Below are 24,059 nucleotides of genomic sequence, written 5' to 3'. Positions count from 1 at the left end.
AGTTCTTCTAAATCAGACAGGAGAATAGTGACAAAAATTACATTTCTGTTGCTTTTTGCATATTTATCTTGTAGTTGTCTTTATTTGTATCACGTTTCTTCATGTTGATTTGAATTACCATCCTGTGTATTGCCATTTTAGGCTGATGAAGGCTTTTTAGTGTAGAGCTATTGGTTGTGAATTCTTTTAGCTTTTGTTTGTCTTGAAACTTTTATTTCTCCCCAAGTCTGAAAAGTTGCTTTACTGAATAGACAATTTTTTCAATTATCTTCTGGGAATTTTCACAGCCCTGAACACGTGTGTTATCTTCAGCATCTACAAGACTATGCCAGAGATTTTTGGAGGCTTAATGGCTATTTCCTTTACATAGACCAGGCTGGGATTCTACTTTTTCTAAATTGGTGTTGTCGCTTTGTGCAATTGCTATGTTAGGTAATTGCTGTTGGTTATTTTAGACAAATGACCTACAGATTGGAATTTTTCTCACAGAATAATCTCTGAATCTTCAAAGGACAAGGTAGGCCCTGCAAAGAGGACTTTTTCAAGGAGTGGAGGTACATCTTACAGCACATATCTCAAAACTAAGAACTGTGCTCTGGAAATAGGGACTTTTTGGAGGAGAAGCTTTATACTGTAACCCCTGTCTTCTTTGAAATTTCCTTTTCCCACTTGAATATATTACTTTGATAATAATTAAAAGACAAGTGAAACTAAACCCTCACAAATAAGCTTTCATTTAACTTCTGCGTCACATATGCATTGTTACTTATTAAAAAATAGATGATGTTTAATGAAGGTCCAACAAAAAGGACAGTGCTGTTTTATTTCAGAGAATCCATGGATATCCTTTCCAGAAAAACAGGCCAGGAAAATCTAGAAATTGTAATTGACATATACCCTTAAAGCTCCTCAGTTACCATGGGTGAAGACAAGAAAATACATCTCAAGAGAGAACTTGGATATTTCTGGGGCACAAGTTTTATAATTATTAATATAATTGGTGCAGGGATTTTTGTGTCTCCCAAAGGAGTGCTGGAGCACTCTGCCATGAATGTGGGGATCTCTCTGTGTATCTGGGCAGCCTGTGCAGTATTATCCTTAACATTCAGTCTCTGCTCTGCAGAGATAGGTATAACCTTTCCATATAGCGGAGCTCAGTACTGTTTCATCAAGAGATGCTATGGCCCCTTAGTTGCTTTCCTGAGACTTTGGACGAACTTGTTTACTGGGGCGGGGATAGTCGCAAGTCAAGCCCTGCTCCTTGCTGAGTACAGCATCCAGCCTTTTTTCCCCAGTTGCTCTGTCCCAAAGCTACCCATGAAATGCATGGCCCTGGCCATGCTGTGGGTAGTGGGAATTCTGAATTGTCGTGGTGTGAAAGAGGCGACTTGGCTTCAGGCAGTGAGCACGATGATAAAAGTGAGCATCCTCAGCCTCATTTCCCTCAGTGGAATGTTCATGCTGGTGAGAGGAAAGGCAGAGAATGTAGGAAGGTTGCAGAATGCTTTTGATGCCGAAGTTCCAGCTGTTTACCAGATAGTTGAAGCCGTCTTCCAAGGATATTTTGCATTTTCAGGAGGGGGATGCCTTACAAATGTAGCAGGTAATTATGAGAAAATGAAAGAAAAATTAGCTTTCTTTTCAGGATCATCTATATGGGACTTCTGAATTAATCTAATTTCCTTTCTGTTAATGCGTGAATATTTGGGTTGTAGAAATATTTGCCTGTGTGAAACCATGAATCTAGGAAGGATCTAATGACAAACTGTTTATGTTGGGAATGGATGTGACAAACTGAAGTATTTTTATTTATTGATTTTTTCCCCAAAAATTTATTAGTAAATGGTTGCAATACATAATGATTATGTTCATCAAGGGGAGCTGACACATGTACATAGCACATTTTAATTCCTTTTGGAATTCTATTTTATTATAACTTTTTTCTTCCAGTGAATGTAATATTACAGGTTTAGGTAATAATACATCAAATGTTTCATATTAATGATAATTTAGTTTGCACATACTACAGGAGCAACTGTTCTATTGCAATGTTGGATGTACCTAGTGGTAAATCAGTTAAAATGCAAATAAATATTTAGGACCAGCCCTTGGAGGCATGATTTCAGGAGTTTGGGCACTTGAAGCAGAAACTTCTCCAGGGGCTTCATGATTCCTTGTTCACTGTGACAGAGCTAAGCTGCTGGCTGCCGAAGATGGAGTACTCCTATTTGGCTCACTCAGAACCCCAGAGCAGAGTAATAGTGCTACATTTTGCTTTGCATTTGTGTGAGGCTCCTTAGTGGTTTTAAAGAGAAGAGAATTACACATATCTTTGATTGCTCTGAAGCGAGATTTAATACCCTTCCCATCAATACCTGGACATAAGGTTTTCTCCTCATTTTCAAAGTCAGTCTCTTGGCTTGAACCCTGCATCCTTTTCCTCCTGCCTCCTCAGACTCTTTTCACATTCATTTATGTTATTTTATAAAAATCTGTCTTTTACCAGCTCTTTACATTGGCATTAAATATGAAGCAGATTCTTGATTCTTATATAAAATTATCTTTTATCATCTGATTCCTTAGTGATGTGTTTATTATGAATTAAATTATTTAATCAACAACTATCCTTAAAACTATACTAGTGTCAGGTGAGCAAGATGTACTTTTTATTTTAAAGAGGATTGCAGTCTAGTTGAAGAAGATGTTCGTCTGAGCCCTGCCATTTACCAATCCTGGCAAGTATTTCCTTCTCTTTGAACTTAACTGCTTTTCATTTTTGATCTCTAAAATGCACATCAGGATTTGACTTAAAATCCCTCTGATTCTGGGACTTGAAAAATAAACCATGGCATATTGTGTATAATATGAGTCATAAGGGAACAGTATAATCACTGTGGAAAGTCAGTAGAAGGAGAAGTCACTTTCACTGTCACTGAGAGAAAAGTGCTAATTTGAATTGAATCAAAGAAATTCTAGCAAAGAAAAATATCAAGAATGATATACATACCAGATGCACACAAGGGCATATAAGACACAGCACATGATATTAGGTGACCATAAAATTATTTCCATCTGAGGTTGATCGTCCTGATATATACAATTATCAGTTATTATTAGGCAAGTATATAGAGGAAGGACAAAATGGCACCTGGATAACTACACAATGTCAAGTTTTAGGCTTAGACAATTATATAAGGACATTCTCATAAATCCCCCTAAAAGGGGTCATTTGCCTGGCTAAATGCCTCAGGAGCTGAGAAGTCTGAGGGCTGGTCTGAAGACATTTCACTGGTTAAGAGGTCACTGGTGAACTTCACACATGAGGAAAATGTCAGCTTGCATTGAGTTAACAAGTGAGATGTTGAGAGAAGAAAAAAGTGCAGTGGCTGTGCAGTTGGTGAGTAAATGGGCCTCTGAAAATTCAGAAACAAGAGTGATCAAAACTCTAACACACAAACACATACACACACACTTTACATACACACACACAGATGCAAACACTTTCTTTTTTTTTAATGTTATCTTTGACTTCTGTTTGAGTCAATTCTATTTTGTTTTACTGCGAGAAACATTTCATTGGTAGATAATTATTCTCTGCTAAAAATAGATTTATGGCAAGTTTTTAATCTATACACAAATACAGAATTCCTCAAAACAGCTGACAGTAAACAAATGCCTGGGCCACTTCAGTGTGTACGGTTCTCAATTTACAAAATAAACTTTAAGGTACACTGAGTTTTAAATGATATTGTTATCTGTAAAATAGTAACATGTAGGCAACTGACTTTGAATGGTGTCAGAGTACTTATCTTTTAAATCAAATTTCAAGAATGTTGAAAACTACATGTGTAGTTTTACAAATTTATTACAAATTAAATGCTAATATCTACCTCTTTTCTCTAAGTCGAATGAGTACAGTTGATTTTTTGAAAAAATAGTTTATTCAAAAAGTTTCCTTCTGCTTTTTCCAAAGTTTTAATTAACAACTATAGTCATTAACAACAACCATTCTTAAAGCACTTATTTGGTGTTAGATAAAAGGATTGGAATGGTGTTGTCTGTATGGTTTCTACTTCTCCAATATACAAGCAAGAAGGTTGGAGCCGTGTTAGACAATATATTGCTCAAAGCCAACAGTGAAGCAAAGGTTAAAATCAGAGCACTCTTCAGATACCCCATCAAATCATATTAATTTACTCCATGGATGTTTTATTCAAACTCTGTGCAAATGAAAGAACTTCGATGTATGTGAAAGGGTACATATTTATTAGTCAAGGGATTGGGTTTACATAAAGGAAACACACACATTAGTTTAAACAATAAAAGGGGAACTTACTGGAAAAATAATGCTCTATTTCAAGAAAGATCTGAGCAGCCAAGCGTTAGCAGTAAGAGGAAATAGGCCAGCTCTAGAACTTGAAAAACAAAATCTCTTATCTTCCTTTCATTTTTTAAAAACCACCATTACGCTGATTTTTCATCTTGATTCTCTGAGTCTTACTGACATTTGGTTCAAGTTCCTGGGAGAATGTTCTTATATGTTGGTAATGATTGGTGTACAGTGGGTCAAAGGCCCATACTTGGTTCTTTTGCACTGCTCAGAGGAAAGGGTTACAGTTTGTACGTGTGACTACACATGTTGAACTCTGTCAGGGTATAATTTTTAAAAGATAGTGAAACTGGGAAGAAATGGTGTAGCAAGTTGAATGATTTTGGAATAATAAACTGTTCTAAAATATGCATTATATATGATGCCAAATCACCCCTTACCCTTCTGTCTTCCCTTCTCTTCCCCTCCTCTCTGTTGTCCAAGGAACGAAACTCAGAGCCTCTCCTACCAAAAGAAGGTCTTTACTACTGGGCTATGCATCCAGTTTTTTTTTTTTTTTTTTTTTAGGCTTTTATGTACTTGCTATTGGGATAAATAAATGGTAAGATGAATGGTATTGGGGGAATTTATGATTGACACTTCAACTCCTTTGGACCACTTGCCTTAAGAATGTTGACAATTTTGTTATTCAGCAAAAGATTTTCCTCTCCCACTGTTGCAGAAGAAATAATGATTGCGCAGAGATCTGAAGGTAAAGTAGATAACAACCTGTCAATTGAAAAACAAAAGACCAAAGACTGTTCTCCTTGGGGGAAAGGGAACTGTGGCAAGAAGATGCGTGGCGTTTCTGAGAAATGAGAAAAGCCAGTCTGCTTATACACAATAGAATGGTAAAAGGGCCAAAGGATAAAGTCCCACAACATTTAGTTTCTTTTCATTCAGCCACTTTCCACAGTATTTAGTTTTGCTATGTTTCTAATTTAACTAACATGCAGTTTAACTAAGGTTAAATGTCACGTAGAGTTTGTTCATTATTGTATTCCTACTGCCCAAACTCAGTGCTGCAAACTTCGTGCAGAATTCCTACCATAGAGCCGGGTGTGGTGGTACATGCCTGTAATCCCAGCACTCAGGAGGCTGAGGCAAGAGGATCACCCTGAGTTCGAGACCAATCTGGCCACATAGTGAGTTGAGGCTAGCCTGTGGTATATAGTGGAACCCTGTCTCAAAACCCCAAAAAGGATTCCTACTAGAAGCACCTTAAAGTATATATTCAAATTTCATTTTGTATTCTTATATCTCCAGCAATGTTGCCATCTATTAGGAAAATTTAGAATGTTTTCCCTCTTCTTCATGTAGCACCCAATTCAGAGGGAGTTGGGTGGGCAAGCAGTTTGTCCATTCCTCCATGTGTATGTGTTTGTGTGTGTGTACATGTGAGTGTGCATGTGTGTATGTACATGTGAGTATATGCATGTGCATGTGTGTGTACATGCGTGTGTGTGTGGTAGAGTGGATTTGAAGAATAATTCAGTCTAATATTTGACACATGGAACAATTTTTTTTTTTTCAGTGCTACGGATGTGCTGGGGAAGGAGCCAGGGCCTTAGGTTGTGCTAAGCAAAGCACTTTACCACTGAGCCAGATCCCACATAAAACAGTTTTAAAGATAAATTTAAGAAATAAATTTTACACTTATAGTGTTTCTCTTTTATGTGTTATAGGAGAGCTGAAGAAACCCAGAGTGACAATTCCCAAATGCCTGTTTACAGCATTTCCTGTGGTGACTGTGCTCTATTTACTGGTTAACATTTCCTACATGACTGTTTTGACGCCCAGGGAAATTCTTTCTTCAGGTTTGTACACACACAGCCCAGCCAATAAAAAAGGCTGGTCATTTGTGCACATCTTGAGTGTATCATCTTACCAGTGGAGACTGTTGCTTGCTGTTCGTTATTCTATATATAAAGTTGACTTGCAATTTTCTAGAATTAGAATGCCAGAGAGGATGATTTGGTCTAGAAAGAAGATCCATGTTTAAACATGGATGTGTTTTCAGACATGGAACATGTTTGTGTAATGCTGATGTATTATACAGTCCAGATTCAAAATACTAGTTATTCCTTTCATGATCTCTTCTTGTTAGACAGATACTATGTAATCAGTACTTATATCTATTATAATTTTTAAAGCATTTGATTCTCTATATTCTTTGAGGTGATATGATGAATGATAAGTTTGAAATGCAGAGTATTATTAGTCAAAAAATAAATATTAATGGTCAATTAATGCATTTAATTCATATTAATATATAAAATAATATTTGGTGATCTTAATTTATTGTGGCAAAAAACTGAATATATTGAAAGGTAGACTGTCAGTTACTATCTGAAAGCTGAAATTGTAGAATAAGGAGTGAGAAAATTTGAAAATAAAAACAGACTCAAGAAATAGAAAGAAATTTGGAAAGAAATGAAAAACAGGGAATGGGGAAGAGCAATAATTTTCTACATCAGCATTAAACCTGAAGTCACCACTTTCTGAGATAAATCACATCATCCAGTGCCTTTAGGACAATCATGTTAGTCACTATTATTATTTTAGTTATGGCACTGGGGGTGTGTATCTGAGGCAGTGCAGTTAAGCCTGAGAGGCTTTTAAAATACATGATTTTATTGCCATTAGTAATTGTGTGTCTTTATCTACAGTTATATAAATGTCTAGTGTGTATACAGGATGAAAATTCAATATATTGTGTATAAGATTTGATGATCAAATTAGGGTCATTAGTAATTTCTTCTCCTTAAACATTATCATTTATAATGGGATCCTTCAAACCAAAGGCTGGTTTTGCTATAAGCATTCTCAGAAACTGTCTCAGTTCACCTGTGAGTGCCACGCAGAATGGTGCCACATGGAGTGAACAGCAGTGCTGACTCCTAATGGCCTAGGTGTCCTGGGGACCAGGGAACTAGATACACTCAGGATTCTGAGGATTAGTCTTACAAAACGATCCAAAACTGGAAGAGCAAGTGCTGGTTGCCAACTGTTTGATTGCATAAAGAGTAAATTTATAAAGTTAATTGTGGGTGTAGCCAGATGGTCATTGGGGTCAGCCGTTACTGTTCACATAACCTGGAATTCAATATGACTTCTAGTGTTCTAGCCATACAACTGATTTTAAGATAGTAAGTGTCTCCTCTCTCAATTTTTAATGGTTTCACCAATTTTTGTGAGTGGCAGAATACAGCTTCACAGTGTGTGGAGAATTCTTACAGTACTTTGACAATAATCACTTTTAATTTGGTTTACAGTACATACTCTTTCAAGTATATAATCTTTGGGTTTTCACTGAAATTCTGAAGTAGAGTCTCTGAATTTAAATATCTGTGCTTTCTTCATATTAGGAATTTAACTTAAGAAAATAATCAAAATTGTAGGGAAAACATGTTTAGAAAATGTGTACATAGGATGGCTATCGTATTATTAAGTGTGATAGCAAAAACTGAAAGGTCACCAAAATATACAATTAGTTTGAAATAAATGAATATTATGATTCATGTGATAAAATAGTCTGAGCTGTATAAAAGATTATGCTGATGTTAACCAGTCAATGGGGACGCACAAGGTTTATAATGTGATAATAATGGAAAAGACAAGATCTATACTATTTTATAAAACAGAAAATAAAAGATGAAACAGGATATCATCATGTTAAATGAAATAAATCAGACTCAGAAAGACAATCACTGCCTGTTCTTCCTAGTGTGTGGAATCTAAAAAATGGAGATGAAAATAGCAGGAAGATTACTTATTATACAAAAGGAAGGGAATGGGAAGCAGTAAGGGAGAAAACCAAAGAGGATGATTATGATCAAAATATATGCAAAAAACCACATTGAGACCCAGTATTTTGTAATTTTAATAGGCACTAATAAAACATATTTAAAAAATAAAAAAGTAAATATCAACAATGATGATAGGCTAAGAAACTGTAGGTAATTTTTGCTTTATTATGTCCAGTGAACTTTCCGAATTTTCTTAATGAGACACACACTCAGTGGAAAAAGATGTAAACAAGAGAAGAGGTTCTTAAAATCAGAAATTTTAATTTTCTTTTAATTAAATTATATATGTAAATCAATTTGAGGACATATACCTATAATCCCTGCTATTCAGGAGGCTGAGGCCTCACACGTTTGAGGCCAGCCTTGGGAAATTTAACAAGAGCCTGTCTGGAAAAAAAAAAAAAAAAAGGGTGAGAAGGTAGCTCAGCCCTTAAAGTTCTTGCCTAGCAGGCATTCAGCTCTGGGTTCAATTCCCAAAACTGGAAAACAAAACAAAACAAAATAAAACAGGTACATCTAAATGTGAAAAATTCCAAAGAAACATAGGGCACGTATGTCTCAGTATGAACTGGTTGCTACATTTTGTTTGAGAAACATTGAAAAAATTATGCTTATTTGTACTAAAGACTACATTCTGTGGTTTATATGATGGAAGAAGCAATGGTGTTATCATCTAATGTTTTTTTTCAGTATAAGAGATCTAGTTTATTTTGTTACATAGTGCTTTCTTACAAGAAAGAAAATAACCTTCACTGTAAATGAACTCTACAACTGGGGAAAGAAAGATGTCCCTCTAGAATGAGGGGTCTGGAGATCTCCAAGGGAGGAGTCCTGGTTCCAATTTGTTCAGCCTGAGAATTTTAGATCAAGATGCCCTTCACTGGTGACCTGAGTACTCATATTTGGTGTCCTTAAGGTTTCTATGTCTACTTAAAACTAGAGAATATTGGTTTAGGACGAGACAATCTAAAACACTAACTAAATGGCATAGGGGCAGAAGCTAAGAAGGATTCCTTGTTCAGAAGCTGCCTGCAGGAAGCAGTCACAAATATTCAGGTGTGGTTAAGAAATTTAAAGAGAAAGGAAATTTTAGAGTTACTACTGATGAATAGATGCAATCATTTTTGGAGGGTAATTTGATAATATCACCCTCACTTGATAATATGTGTATGTTTGGATTCACAAGTCTTACTTCTGAGACTTTACTGAGAATTATATAACTATCAAAGATGAAGCCATGAGCATTTTTGATTAAAGCACATTTTATATGATCAAAAACCTTAACCAACCTGTAAATCCACAGATTAAAATGTGCAGATAAATTAACTTACAGTTAGGTAATGGCATACTGAGAATTCACTAAGATAGTTAGATGGATGTATTTGCATAATAGGATCAAGATACAATGGAAAGGAAAAAAAATCTAAGCATGGAAACACACCAGCATGCCTGTACATACACAGAAACCAACCACCCATGTGTACAATTTGCGCAAATGCTCCTGAACTACAATCACAGAACATTTCTGCAAAACTATTTGGGTAGCTCTTAATAGAACTTACTTTTTGAGTCATGTGAATGAAGATTGGTGAAGAGAGAGAGGATATTAATGAGTTTCAGTGCGATTTATTGTACTTTCTACCAAAAGTATATATGACAATATTTTTTCAAGAAAAAAATGACACGTGAAAAAGAGTAAAAAAATCATCTATGGAACATCAGCAACAGTTATGTAGAAATGTTGTGTGTCAGTTTTGTCAGTTATTTTACAGAGCTACCTGGACCCTTCCCTAGTTACAACCAGTCACATGTGTTGATCACCCACAGGAAAATCTAAAGACTATTTTCTTTGCATTACAGGAGAGAAATTTTCTAAAATATGTCTGCAACTGGGTGGTATGTGGTAGTATGAACACATAGGAAGGATAACCAACAATACCTTATTTGAGATGAATAAGAAGTGAGGCAGGATATAATATATGTTTAAACAAACTCAATATTGTAAGATAGTATTAAAATGTGCTATATGATGCTTAAGTATGTTTAAAATAGGTTAAAAAATGAAGGTTTTAAGAAGAAGAAGAAGCATTGATGATTTGTCACAACTGAAAAATATACTGATGTCCTGGAAGCTCACCTGGAATCCAGGATACCTACACACAAAAGTAGCCCCAGAGAGCACCCACCCCAGGGACATTAGGTGTTGCTGGTCTGTCCTAGTTTATATCTGCGGAATATGAGTTGAATTCTCATGTGCAATGAGTGCTTCTCTTCAATGGCAATTTTTATATCTGCTGGTGTACCACTGTTATAACACTGTTATCAGTTCTCTTCACTTTTAAGTAAACCTCTCCCAGAATATTCCCTAACAATTAGTCTGTATAGGAGAATTTCTCAGGGTCAGTGCTGTTGATATTTTTGTATAATTCCCCTATCCATTCTGGCCCCTATAGCTGGGGATTGAACCCAGGGCCTTATGTCTGCTAGCCAAATGCTCTGTCACTGAGCTACGTGCTCAAGCCCTGGGTCACACACTTTCTTATTGTAGGTGGTTGTTCTGTGCATTGTGTGGTGGTTAGTAACATCCTTCATCTCTACCCATTAGAAGCCAATAGTAACTTCCTCCGTCCCTAGCTGTGATAACCAAAAGAATCTTATGTCACCCCTGAAGAGACAAATTTCATCACTGGTTGAGGACCACTGGTGTACAGTTTAGACCAGTCAAAAATGTTGTTTTTAAATCTGTGTGTAATTCTTTTTCTTTCTGCCTACGTGGCTCACTTTTCCAAATATTTTAATTTGTGCCATTTCATGGATAACCCTCAACCCAGTATCAGCAGTGTTGCTCTGTGCTTTTCTTGACACTCTCCTTTTAGAAAACAAATTTGTGTGACTGGGGGTTTAGCTCAGCGGCATAAGTGCCTGTTTTGCAAATGTGAGGTTGTGTTTGATCCCTGGCACCAAAAAAATAAAATAAAATAAAGAAAGGAAAAAGAGTATACATTTAACAAAGGTAATTTTTTTTTTTTTGGTATGGGGGAATTGAACTCATGACTTCATGCTTGCCAGGCAGGCGCTTAAGCCATAAGCTAAATCCCCAGCCCCTATAGAGTTTATTTGCCTCACAAGTATGCACTATAACCTCACTATATGGCTGTCAGTGAGTGAAATACTAGTTCAAAAGAAAAGAAATGATGGATTTTGCCTTTAAAGAGTTCCTGATCTTTTGTTGAAGGCATAAAAATGATAATCATCTGTGGTACATTGTGATAGGGCTAAACAGGATGCATGCATAAGATACTATGTAGGTGTAAAACAAGGAAATAAGAAAAGTGAGCAAAATTAAATTTCCTTAATGACTTTTAAAATTTTGGGCTTAATGCTGTGAAATAGTATTATTAAAAAATTTGTCAGATTTTTTATTTATTATTATTAGCTATTGTTAGTAGTAGTTTCTCCTTCTTAACATATTTCCTTCATGTATTTTTGTTTCTCTGCAGATGCTGTGGCTATCACATGGACTGATAGAGTTATCCCCCAATTAACATGGTTTATTCCTTTTGCTATTTCTGCCTCATTGTTTAGCAATCTTCTGACTAATGTGCTTCAAACATCACGAATGCTATATATTGCTGGTCAGCAAGACCAGTTGCCTTTATTATTCAAAACACTGAATATTCACTCCTCTCCACTGATATGTGTGTTATTAAATATCATAATGGGATCCATTGCAATTGTCGTGACAAACCTAATTGAACTGATAAACTATCTTTACTTTGTGATTTCCATTTGGACTGTACTGTCAATGATAGGATTACTAAAACTGAGATACCAGGAACCCAACCTACACAGACATTTTAAGGTAAAAATGAGTTTTCTAAATGTTTTTTCTGTGTGAAACAAAAGATATTTTGTGTACTTGTATTTTGAAAGTATATTCAGCATATGAGTAGATGTTGTCATCACTCAACAAGTTGTGGAATATAAGAATAAATTGTTTTAATTTTCATTTTTATTGGGTAGGCTTTGTGCAATATAAAAACCTCTTGAGGTACAGTTAATGATTTATAAAGGCAGAAAGATAGGTCTCTGAATAGTGGGGCAGATCATTATGAATCTTTTGGCCAGAGATTATTTGGTTTACTTATGAGCAACTTATGTACCCCAGATCTTCTACAGTCAGGATCAGATACAGCAAATGAGAAACAAAAGGCAAGTGAGATGAAAACTTATATTTACTGTTTTGAAGCATCAGCTTGTTTTAGTCATTGACAAATTCCATATCTCCAACATTACTGCCTTTAAAATTACTTTCAGTCTATATGAGGAAAAAATTCACAGGAGAGGAGACAGTCCTTTAATCATAGAAAAAGAAATGAGCAAAGATTTGGTAGCATAAGGATACTATTTGGAAAAGATAATAGTCATAGTCTATCAGAATAATAACGTAGTTGTCATTGGGTAGGAATCATGTTTAAAACTGGTCTTGGATGACCACTACTAAGTTTCTCAGTAATACAAAATGTGATACTTTTGTTAGGTGTATTTTACAAATGAGGACCCACGCTTAGAGAAACTAAGTCACTTTCCTATGTTTACACAGCACAGAAATCTAGGTAGTCTCTTTGGAATATTTGGCTCTTGCTAAGTACAAAACATAAGAAAGAATGCAGGAAGGAAGAAAGAAATGTCACCACCACCAGCTTTGGCTGATTTTCACCCAAATTCCTTCTCAGTTTTCTCCTCTTTCATCCTGTCATCACTTACCTGTTATGTATTTGAGTCCTAGTTATTGAGAAGTGAATATATTTCAAACAGGTGTGGTTATTAATCTTGCAGGCAGGTCCTAATATTTTTTAAAGACAGGTTATAACTCTCTGGACAATCAGGTAAACGAAAAATCACAGCATGCTAGTTGCTGCATTATAGCACGCAAAGGATGCTCAGAGAACTACAGGATAAGGGAGGATGCAATTCAGAGCGGGTGGACATGTGCCTCCCCATAGCTCCTCTCATAGTTTCCCATACTGCATCATTTGAATATATCACTTATTCACTTTTGTTAGATCATTAATTAGATAAAATTAAAGAGAAGTCATGAACAATGAATTTCTAATGCACCAGTAAATAGTATAAGATAATCATTAAGAGGCTAGGCTCAAATATAACTCCTCAGTTTATTTTCTGAAATCCTTCTTGTTATTTAGTCTCTGATGCTCACTTCTTTCATAGCTCTTAGAGTACTGTGTGTATTAAGTAATCTTAGATTATTTAACAACTCAGGGTCTGATATTAATGACATTATTTATGTCATTATTCAATTTACATTTGCATCCAAAGAGAAGGCAAGCACAACCTACAGAAGAAGTGGTATACTTTTTCTTGTCTGTCTTTTCTCTCAATTATTTGGTAACTAATATTGAGCCATGAGATGATAGTTATATTAGGATTGTCTAAGAAGAGGAAGTTCCTAATGAAGCACCACTAATTATAGGGTTTCATAAAAGGTGACTAGCTGTGTGATATCTTTAGGGTGTAGGTTTGTACCTCTTAAAGACATCTTAAAAGTGACAACCTACTGAATTTTCTTCTAGGTTGGATAATGTATGATATGCAAGGTTAGATCTTTAAGATTTTTGACAAGATAAAAATAAAATAAATAAGGAGAATTATTTTGGCCAAAGTTTTTGTCTAAATTTGTTTCATTTTCTACTTTACTGATCCTTGAGGTCATAATATTTACCTGAACATTTACTTTTTTTCCCCCACTGATTTGAATTTCTTATTGGCTTGAAATATTGTCAAGAAAGATATTTGTGATATCTATTGGGCCACTGAAATGCACTTGAACAATCTCATGCCATCCAGATTAGCAGATGCTCATAAGCAAATGATCATGATTATTTCCATGATGAGCAGTCACGTGCTAGGTGTTCGTACACTCCACCCTGTGCGCTGGCAGTGAGCCTTCCACATTGACTTTTACTCAAGAATTTGAGTTTTAAGTCAGGTTTATCTAACTTAGCTAACTTAGACTTTTTGTTGTTAAGCATTAGCCTATATCTTTTGTGTTTATATAAGTACAGAGGAATGAAATGTGGATTTTCACATATAATAATTTTTAAAATTTTGATTTTTTAGGTCTTGACGCCATTCATACTCATAACCATGGCCATCAACCTGAGCATGGTTTTGATACCTCTGGTAAAGTCTCCAAAGATGCATTATATCTATGTACTTCTATTTCTTTTCAGTGGACTACTGTTTTACATACCTTTAACATACTTTAAACTGAAGTTGGTTTGGTTTGAAAAACTGACTTGCTATCTACAACTATTCTTTAATGTTTGTATCCCTGATAAATCCAATGAACAGATATAAAAAGAAGAAGAAACTTTTTAAAAACAACCTAAATACATGCCAAGTTCCAAATGAAGATTAAGTACATGGTAGAATATTAATTGTGAAATTCCCTTAGTAACTTTCTCAAATGAAATAGTGTATATAAAAGTGCCCAGATCAGTAGCTATCTTTAAAATCACAAATAAATTGTTCTGTGTAACTAAAGCTTTATTCTTATTAGTAAAAACCGTGAGTCTGTTTGACTAGCTTGATATTTTGATGTTGTCTCTCTCAGCCTTCCCTTTTTTCTGCATTTCATCTGTATTTTTTTAAATTGAATTTGTGGTGCTCTTACAATAAAAGTTAACCACTAAAAAGAAAATGCACTCTCTTTATCTTTTTTGGTCTATTTTTGGAGCTGATGTGAAATAAAAGGAATTATTCCATTGATTCTCTTTGCTATGTCCCTCTAATAGTAATTTTTCTTACCTGCTAGGTATTTCAGAAACATAATTTTTTAAGATTATTTTCCTTTAGGTACCTTTCTTTAAATAGAAGGTGACTTTGGAGCACATATATATTTTTGTTAGACTGAAATGTGACCTATTTACAATTTGTATGCAATTGTGTGTATAAGGTGTGTGTGATAAGTAGCTGAATGGATAACATTCCAATAGTCACACTCATTCCAAATCATTCGATTTGTAAAAATTCCCTACTTCGTGTAGAGTTGTGAAGGATTAGGAAGTTAGGAGATGGGTGGGTGGAACAGAACCTACTTCCACAGAAGGAGGATTCTCAGCAGATGACAGCGAGACTGAAGACAACATGGGCTCCTCTTGAGGTCTCCAGCCTCCCAGCCCACACTGCATCTCCCCGGGTTTCCATTTCCATGATCCTGTGAGTGAATTCCTTGAAAAACAAGTCACTGCCCCCTATCCCATACGCACATCTACTGTTTCTATTTCTCTAAAGGATGCTGATAAATACACCTGATCTCTCAGTCAATTTCAGTGTCCTATACATGCTTACCAAGCAACACTTCTTTTTATTTTAAAAAGGGTGAGATTAAACATAACAAAACAGATCCTAAGGAAACAATTTTAAGAAATACGGATTTCAAAGCAAGTCTACTGGAGATCTTCACTGTCTGTCTTATTGTCTCTAATTTTCTTCCAAATAGTTGTCCCCATCTTCACACACATTGAATACATACTGAACATTCTAGAACTAATCAAATCATTACAGGATGATGAAGGCTTTTTAGGTCTTCAAGCCCTGACATTGGGGAAGTCAATAATGACTACCATAATGTCTCTCATTCTCTTCATAGTAGATGTCCTTATCTTTACATATGCTGAAATTGAACATAATAGACTAGACTAATATCACTCTGAACAGTGAATAATAGTATTGTTAGATTTTATATCATAATGCTACAGAATTAGCACTGGGTTTCTTAGTGTCTTTTCTTCTTCAGAGTATCTGTTCATCACATCATGCATTATATAATCTGTTCCCATAAACTGTTAAATTCTCCCCATATGTGAATCTCTACATGTATATCTATCCTTTCTGTATTATAGGGAAAAACAGATTATAACAAGACATAAAAACAAATTCCTAGAAAAACATGAAATGGAAAAGACATGTAAAACCACAATATTAGGTGATCTACAGTAGTTACTATGCTTTATCTTGTTATTTTCAATAGAATTGTCCACATCATCAGGCCTAATATAATTGAACATAACATTACATAGCTATTTTAATAAAAACCCAGCTTGGAGACATTGTAGGACTTTGAAAGCAGTTAATAATCAAACCGGAATGAGTATCTTATTACATCATGTCATCTTCAGAGTAGTTGCCTCTACTGTTAGACTTGATACTATCAAGCATACCAATTTGAATAAAATCAGTTAAGGCAAAACAGCGGTCTAACAAACCAGCTTCAAATAAGATCAGTTGTAGTAAGACAATGTAAGTAATACAGGGCTTCAGTTTAAGTTAATAGGAAATTAAGGATAGTTACCGTGGTATAGCCTGCTATTTTTGGGATAGCTGTCTGTGCCCTCAAATCTAGTATGAGTAGACAGACTGGAACAAAATAAAATCAAACTAAACAAAGTGATAAGACTACTGTGGCTTTTAAATTCTGATACACTATTAACAATGTCCTTTGCCTTCCTTTTTTAGGCAGTTCCTCAATTTTCCCCTTCTCAGGATGCTTTGTATATTTTGGGTCCCACTAGCTCCTTTAGTTTTTAGATTAGGGGGCCAACCTGTTATCTATCTGAGTGTTGCTGAACCTTTTTACCCCTGAGCTTGATCTTGAGCTGTACTGCTTCACTTGCTAAAGTTACAAGGTTGTCCTGCCTTCCAGCTGTGTAGTTCTACACTGCACAAAAGTGTCATAACTTTCTAACCTATTTGCAGCTGCTAGACGAGTTGTCCCTATTTCTCTCTGGTTCCCTGTCACATAAAGGCTCATTTTGTCATCTTTGACATTCAATTTATTAACCCTCTTTCAGGTTGAGTATGTTTCCTATTCAGAGCATCCTGATGGGTCCTGCCTCCTAATCTACTCTGCTTGTGTTTATTAAGTTAAGTTATAGATCCTCTTGTCGACTTCTAGCCTTTGAATTGTTTCCTCCTGGTTCCTTGTTATTTTTAAGAGATCTTTTCTTTCATGATCACACATTATAAATCTCTCTGCAGGTTTCAAAAGGCTAACTTTAGTTTCTGTCAAGGCATTTTTCCAGCTTTCAATGGAGTTGTTAGTTTCCTGGCAATCTCTTTGGATCTGTTTCATGTATTCTAGATTTTGTTTATATTCTTCACCAAAGGTTTCTCTTCCTTTTCTGGGTTCCTCCATCCTTCCATCTGTGTTTTCTTGGGAGGGGCTTAGCATTGCTTTAATTAATCTTTTTATATCTTGCCTCACTTGGATTAGAATTTCAGTTTTAAGTTTGTCTATGAGGTCACAGAGGTATTTCTTTATGTCCGCTGATGTTGTGGCTAATATTGCAGGATTGCTGCCCTGGATCTCTTCTGTATTTATCTCTCCTGGGCTTATTTTCCCAGGGTCAGCAGCTGGAGGTTTTGTCTTATTTCTATCTCTTGTCATGTTTCTGATTTCTTTTAGACAGGTATATAGTAGAGGTCTCTGGCTCTTTCCTTATTGCTTACAGTGTTTCCAAAGCATGCTAGCTGGGGTTTTGCTGCCCTCTCCAATTTTTTGTTATCTGAGGTGCACAAAGGGATGATGTGGACTGGCCCCTCGCCTCTGAGCCAGTCAACTGGCAAGTGCCTACAGCAACTTAGGCTGTGCTGTGGCAGACGTCACAGGGTTAGGACAGTTTTGTCCCCGGCTATTGTGTCCCAAGCAGGGGTGTGCCTCAGCCCAAGCAGGTCCCACCAGTCCTCTCTGGGCCAGGGGCAGCTAACTGATGCCACTGCGGCACCAGGCTCTGCTCCACTCCAAGATGTCTTCCAGCCAGCGACACTTGTGGTGGGACCCAATTTCCAGCACTCACTGGGAATCAATGTAGTTCTCCAAAAACCACTCCACACTGGGCCGCGTCCTCGCCAGCCAAGGGCCCAGCACTCACCAGTTCCCATTGTGGGCTGCTGTGGTTTCAGTGCGATCTTGAGTCACCTGACACCTCCAGCACAGCATGGACCAGTCTCACTGAGTGTGTTGGACTCCAGCCCTCCACTCGTGTTTTTCCTTCCTCTTCCTATTTTTCTTTTTCCTTCAGTTTCCTCCTGGATTCGTGAGAGTCCCTCTCCACTCATCCGGCCCTCTCCATGTTGTCAAATTCCAGTGTCTGAGTTGTTTTTCCCAGAGAGGCTCTCCACCCAGCCACGTAGCAAGCTGCCCTCTTCTCTAATCTCTCCAAGCAACACTTCTTATTTCCCCTTTCATTTAGCATATTGTTAAGCATCATTTAAATTTAACTGATGATAGGAAGATATGATATGAGGATATCAAGATATGAGCATACACACATCCTTTTATATCATATTACTGACTCATTTTATAAGATCGTATGCTCATGTGGGCCTTATGGTTCAATGCCAATAAAAGAGAACCCTTCACATGGAAACTTACTACATTTTCACAACAGCCTAACTCCCTCCATCCTCTAAATTGTCAGCAGCATATGGCAAAAAAGATTTCTGAGCCTCACATTGTATAGGCTGAGGGTCAGAACTTCAGATTTTTCAGACTTGGAGGTATTTAGATCACAAATGAGAACTACAAATTTAAGTAATGTTAGAATTTAAAGAAAGGTTGAATAGCTTGAATGGCTATACCATCCCCACTAAATAACTAACCCACCTACCTATGCTTCCATACTTCTGGAAGTTGGGAAATCACTAGTTGTTGAAGATGCTGGTCTTATCTTATCTTTGAACAACTCCATTTTTCCGAATATGAGGCAACGATGTAATGTTGACTTACTGGGTAGGTATGTGCATCTTTATCAGCTTCATCAGCTATGAGCCACTTCCTCAGATACTTTGTACCACCATCTCTTGGCTCTGAGTCGCATTTAGATTAAAACTTCCTACTGCAAGAGTTGCTGCTTTTGAGAAACTTGATCCCTAAGTTTCTCTCTAATGTGAGGGATTGAACCTGGGCCAGCAAACACACTAAAAAAATGATCTATTACTGAATTATACCTTAGCTCCTTGATCTATAGTTCTTATTTTGTAAGCAACATAGTCTTTCTAGATATGCACTATCTATGGCAGGATAGAGTAGGGGCATTATGTCCCTTATTTAAAATATTAGTTCTCAGAGAATTCATAAACAAAAATCAAACTGCATGGGAAATACTTCCCAGAATCAATAAATGAGGTTTCCTTTTATTAAAAAGCTTTACGTATCAAAAGAAATCTCCAACAGAGTAAAAAGAAAACCCACAAATTGGGAAAAATATCTTTTTTTTATTTAAGGAGAAAAGAAAAAAAAGTGAAAGGGTACAAGTTATACAGATTTACAGAAGAAAAAAATGAACAGTAGGAAATCACTAGTTAATGGATTACATATTGCCATCTTAGAAATAATTGTTCAAGTCACAAAATTAAAGCTTGTAGAGTGGACATTCCAACAATGATACTGCAAACAGTTCTGTTCAATGATCCAATAAAACTCTGTGATATCATTTTCTATCTTATACACTTAAATATACATGCAGTTATATAGTTTAGAGCACTTTATTTTCCTCTCTTTTGTACAATGACTATTACACATTTTGGGTTTCATTGCTCCCACGGTTCTTATTGCTTTTTTGGAAGAGAGTAAAACCAAATGAGACATAACAGAACAGAATCGGTCAAGTCAAAAGGGTGGACATAATAGATAATATAAAAACATAATACAAGGTGATCAACAATGGTTACCATAATGCCTCCTGCTATCTCTAATAGAATTGCCTATATCATTAGTTATAATACAATTGAACAAAATAGTAAAGAACAAAACCGACAAAACCAAAACATTGGAGACATTGTAGGTCTTCAAAAGTAGATAAAAGTCAACGAGAATGGGCGTTATAATGAATCTCATTATCTTCTCAGCTGATGCCTAAACTTTCGAACCTGATACTATCCATCAAAACAGAATAGGGGGACATCAGTCAAAAACAAGATGGTGAGAGTAATACAGGGCTTCAAATCGAGATAATAGAAAGTCAAAGTGGGTTACTATATTATATCCTGCTATTTTTTCCCTTTAATTAAACAGATAAAAATAAAAAAGTAAATAATGGAGTAGAGATTGAGAAAAAAGAGGGCATAACAGCAAAACAGCGCAGATCAAAGCATAACCATTTAAGCAGAATAGTGTTTCACCACCAGATAATTCTGACCTAAAAGTACTTACCATATTGACTCTTTCCTTGAAGTCCTTGAGTACAACTTCGTATACTGTAGCATTAAGTATATCAAAACAATGTAAAACCATTTAAGAGAATGACAGCATTACAGAGTATTTAGAATAGACTAACAGAAAATGAACAATGGTTTCTGTATAATCTCCTTGTCTTTAAAAGGTTTTTGCTTATACTATCGTACATAATAAAATCCAATAAGATACAACCTGTTTAGACCATTGGAGACAGAAGAACAAAAGCTAGATGAGACTTCAAAACAAGATGATACTAAATCAGTATTACCTATTAAGATGTCATTTTCTCTAAAATAGCTGTTCCTATCATCCAATCTTCTCTGTCTCATTTCTGTTGAGCTCTTTTTCTGTCAGTAGCTGTCAGTTTGTCTTCTTCATTTTGTTCTCTGCTCCATTTATTGTGGCCTCCCCGCCACTATTTCTGGGTTCTTTGTATTTTTCTTTTTTTAGAATATCCTGCAATACTTTCTGTAGGGTTGAATTGGTGGTTGCAAATTCCCCCAGTTCCTCTTTATCCTGAAAGCACCTTGTTTTTCCATCAATTTCCAGGGACAGTTGTGCAGGATATCTCAATCTTGGCTGGAGATTATTATCTTTCAAAGCTTGAATTATTTCCCCCCATGCTCTTCGTGATTTGATGGTTTGTGCAGAGAAATCTGCTATAATTCTGATGGGTGTTCCCTTGTAAGTGGTCTGTTTCTTGTCTCTTACAACTTTTAATATTCTGTTCTTGTATTGAATTTCTGGAATTTTTATTATTATATGCCTGGGTGTTTCTCTGTTAGGGTTGTAGGTAGCTGGGGTCCTGTATGCCTCGTACATCTGAGTATCTTTACCTTTTGCTAAATTAGGAAAATTCTCCTGGATTATTTCTGTGAGTAGCTTTTGTAGTTCACTTGTTTGTGTCCCTACTTCTTCTTTTATGTTCTTAATCATTAAGTTATGGCTCCTCTTATCATCTTCTTGTCTTTGTATTATTGTTTGTTTCTTTGTTATTTTTAAGAAGTTTTTCATTTCATTCTCCCACATTACAAGTCTGCCCTCCAGCTCAGATAGTCTGTCCTTAGTTTCTTTCAAGCTGTTATGCCAGTCTTGGATAGACTTCTTAATTTCTTGATAGTCCCTTTGAACCTGCTTCACGTACTCTATGCTTTCTCTGTTTTCTCCTTCAAACAATTCTCCCCTCTTTTTCTGTTCTTCCATTCCACCATCTGTTTTTTCCTGGGTGGTGCTTAGCATTTCTCTAACTATTCTGCATACTTCTAGCTTCAGGTCGTTGATAACTTCATTCCTGAATTGGTCTATGAGGCTCTCTATATGGTGCTTAATGTCTATTGGTGTGGTGTCCGCTATTGCCTGTTTCTCAGAATTGGGGGCCGAGGAGCCTTTCTTGTTGCTTCCCTTCCCCATATTCTCTGTTCCTTATAAAATGCAAGCTTACATAGGAGGCCCAGCTTCCCTGCCTGTCAGCCACAGCCTGATCAAATTGCGCTGGCTAGGTGTTCCCGCCCACCGCTGCGCACCAGGGAGTTACGGATAAGGCAGCCTACACGGGAGTCACCCCTCCGGGCCACCGTCAGGCTCTGGGATCTGGGTTAGGCCAGCCTACCAAGTCCGCCCGCAGCGTCACGCAGGCCAGGCACTTTTCACCAATCCCATCCGAGAGGGGAATGTGTGGCTGGAGTCGCCACCGCACCCTGCTCTTACAGGACTGCCCGAGCCCAGAAAGTCCTCCGCTGGAGTCAAACTGTGGTAGAGTGTCAGTTTCTCTCACTCACCTCGCCACCAGTCAGTGTACGCCTCCTTGTCCGTCCTGTTTTCGACTCCATTCGCAGACTCCCGTTCCCAGAGCTTCTGCGAGTCTCTCCTTGCCGAGCCGCTGTAGAGGCAGCCAGCCGCCGAGTGGTGGGAAATCCAAACCGCGGTTTCCAATGGCGCGGGGTCCAGCCTCCACCCTGAGTCTTTTCTGTTCCTATTTTAGCGCCAGGACTGCATTCCAAGTTGGTTTCTCTCAGCCCAGTTCGTTCCTGAGTCAGCAGAGCATATCTCTACTGGCTCATGTCTCTTTAGTCCACATCATTCCTGATTTTTGAGCTGAGCCTTTCAGAGAGCCTCCGGTAGTTGCTGTTAACTATCCGCCATGTTCTCCTGGAAGTCGGGAAAAATATCTTAATCAACTGTCCCTCAGACAAGATTTCTGTCTAGAACATGTAAAGAATTAACAAAAAAAAAAAAAATCAGACCTCTGAAATGCAAAGACCCAATCCAAAAATGGGCATCTTGGATGAATATACACTTCTCCTCTGAAGAAATACAAATGGCAAATAAATACATGAAAAAATGTTCAGCATCATTGGTCATTAGATAAACACAAATTAAAACAACACTGAGATTCCATCTCACTCCAGAAAGAATGGCCAGGATCAAGAAAACCACCAATAACAAATGGTGGAGAAGCTGTGAGGAAAAAAGAACTCTCCTGCACTGTTAGTGGTAGTGCAGACTGGTGTAACTACTGTGGAAATCAGTCTAGAGTTTTCCCACAAAGCTGGGATTGGAAGTCTCATTTGACCTAGCTATTCCACTTTTGGGCATATTCCCAGAATTGAAAACATCATACCACAGTGATATATGTGCACCCATGTTTATAGCAGCACAATTTGTAATAGCCAAATTTTGGAAACAACCTAAATGCCCAAATCTAAGTGGATGGAAACCTAACCTAAATGCTCAAACCTAAATGGATAACAAAGATGTGATATTTTTATACAATGGAGTATTACTCAGCTATAAAGAAGGTTCTCATTGAGGCCTTTATAGGTAAAGGAATGAGACTTGAGACCATACTCATAAGTGAAATAAATCAAACTCACATGTTTAAATACTGTGTTGTTTCCCTAGTATAAGAAACTGAAAAAGTAAATATGATACAAAATCTTCAGTAAATATTGTGAAAGGGTAAGAAACTGCTCAAAGGGGAAAAATAACTCAGGGAAAAAGAGAAAAAGAAGAGAAAAGATATAAATTTGTATATATACATGATAGCTAAGATGACTGTGTTACTAATTCTATTAGTTCTTGGAACAAAACAGCTAACATTCATAGGATGGAACAATTTTGCATGTTTGTGTCTGGTAATCTGAGTGACTCTTTTGAAGATCATTATGTAAAATAACAACCTTAGTTATGCTCCTACCACCGTGTTTTGAAAGCTAATATTGTCCTTGTTTTGGGCTTTTTGTTATTGTTATTTGTCTCTTTTGTTTTTTGTTTTTCTCATAATTTGTTTTTCCTTCTAATACAGAAAGAACAGATGTATATGTATAGGCTTATACATGCCTAGAACTTCTCCTAAAGAGTTTATAAGAATTGATTTTATTGGGGCTGGGGATTTAGCTCAGTGGTATAAATACCTGCCTTGCAAGCAGGCAGTCGTGAGTTCGATCCCCGGTACTGATAAAAATGAAAAAGACAAAAAAAAATTGATTTTATTATGTGTGATGTTATGAATAGCTATTTTCAAGAAAATGAGACATTTTGGTAGCCATTGTTGATTTCCTGTTATCATGCTGTGAAATCCAGTAATGCTTTTATTCTTTCTTTAGAGTGGTTTTAGTCT

At 36.6% G+C, this 24,059-nt stretch overlaps 1 protein-coding gene across 1 annotated transcript; it reads left to right on the top strand.

Annotated features, from left to right (window-relative positions):
• Positions 1–830: 830 nt before the first annotated feature.
• On the top strand, positions 831–14,902 carry Slc7a13 (solute carrier family 7 member 13). Its single transcript, XM_005008724.4, has 4 exons — positions 831–1,603; positions 6,055–6,186; positions 11,679–12,040; positions 14,320–14,902. The coding sequence occupies exons 1-4, from the start codon at positions 919–921 to the stop codon at positions 14,557–14,559; spliced, it is 1,419 nt and encodes a 472-aa protein (XP_005008781.2). The 5' UTR covers positions 831–918; the 3' UTR covers positions 14,560–14,902.
• The last annotated feature ends 9,157 nt before the right edge of the window (positions 14,903–24,059 follow it).

This window comes from Cavia porcellus, unplaced genomic scaffold (assembly GCF_034190915.1).
Source record: "Cavia porcellus strain 051 isolate PalLab524CR breed Dunkin Hartley unplaced genomic scaffold, mCavPor4.1 scaffold_10, whole genome shotgun sequence".
NCBI lineage: Eukaryota > Metazoa > Chordata > Mammalia > Rodentia > Caviidae > Cavia > Cavia porcellus.
This window is presented reverse-complemented; position numbering and strand designations above follow the sequence as displayed.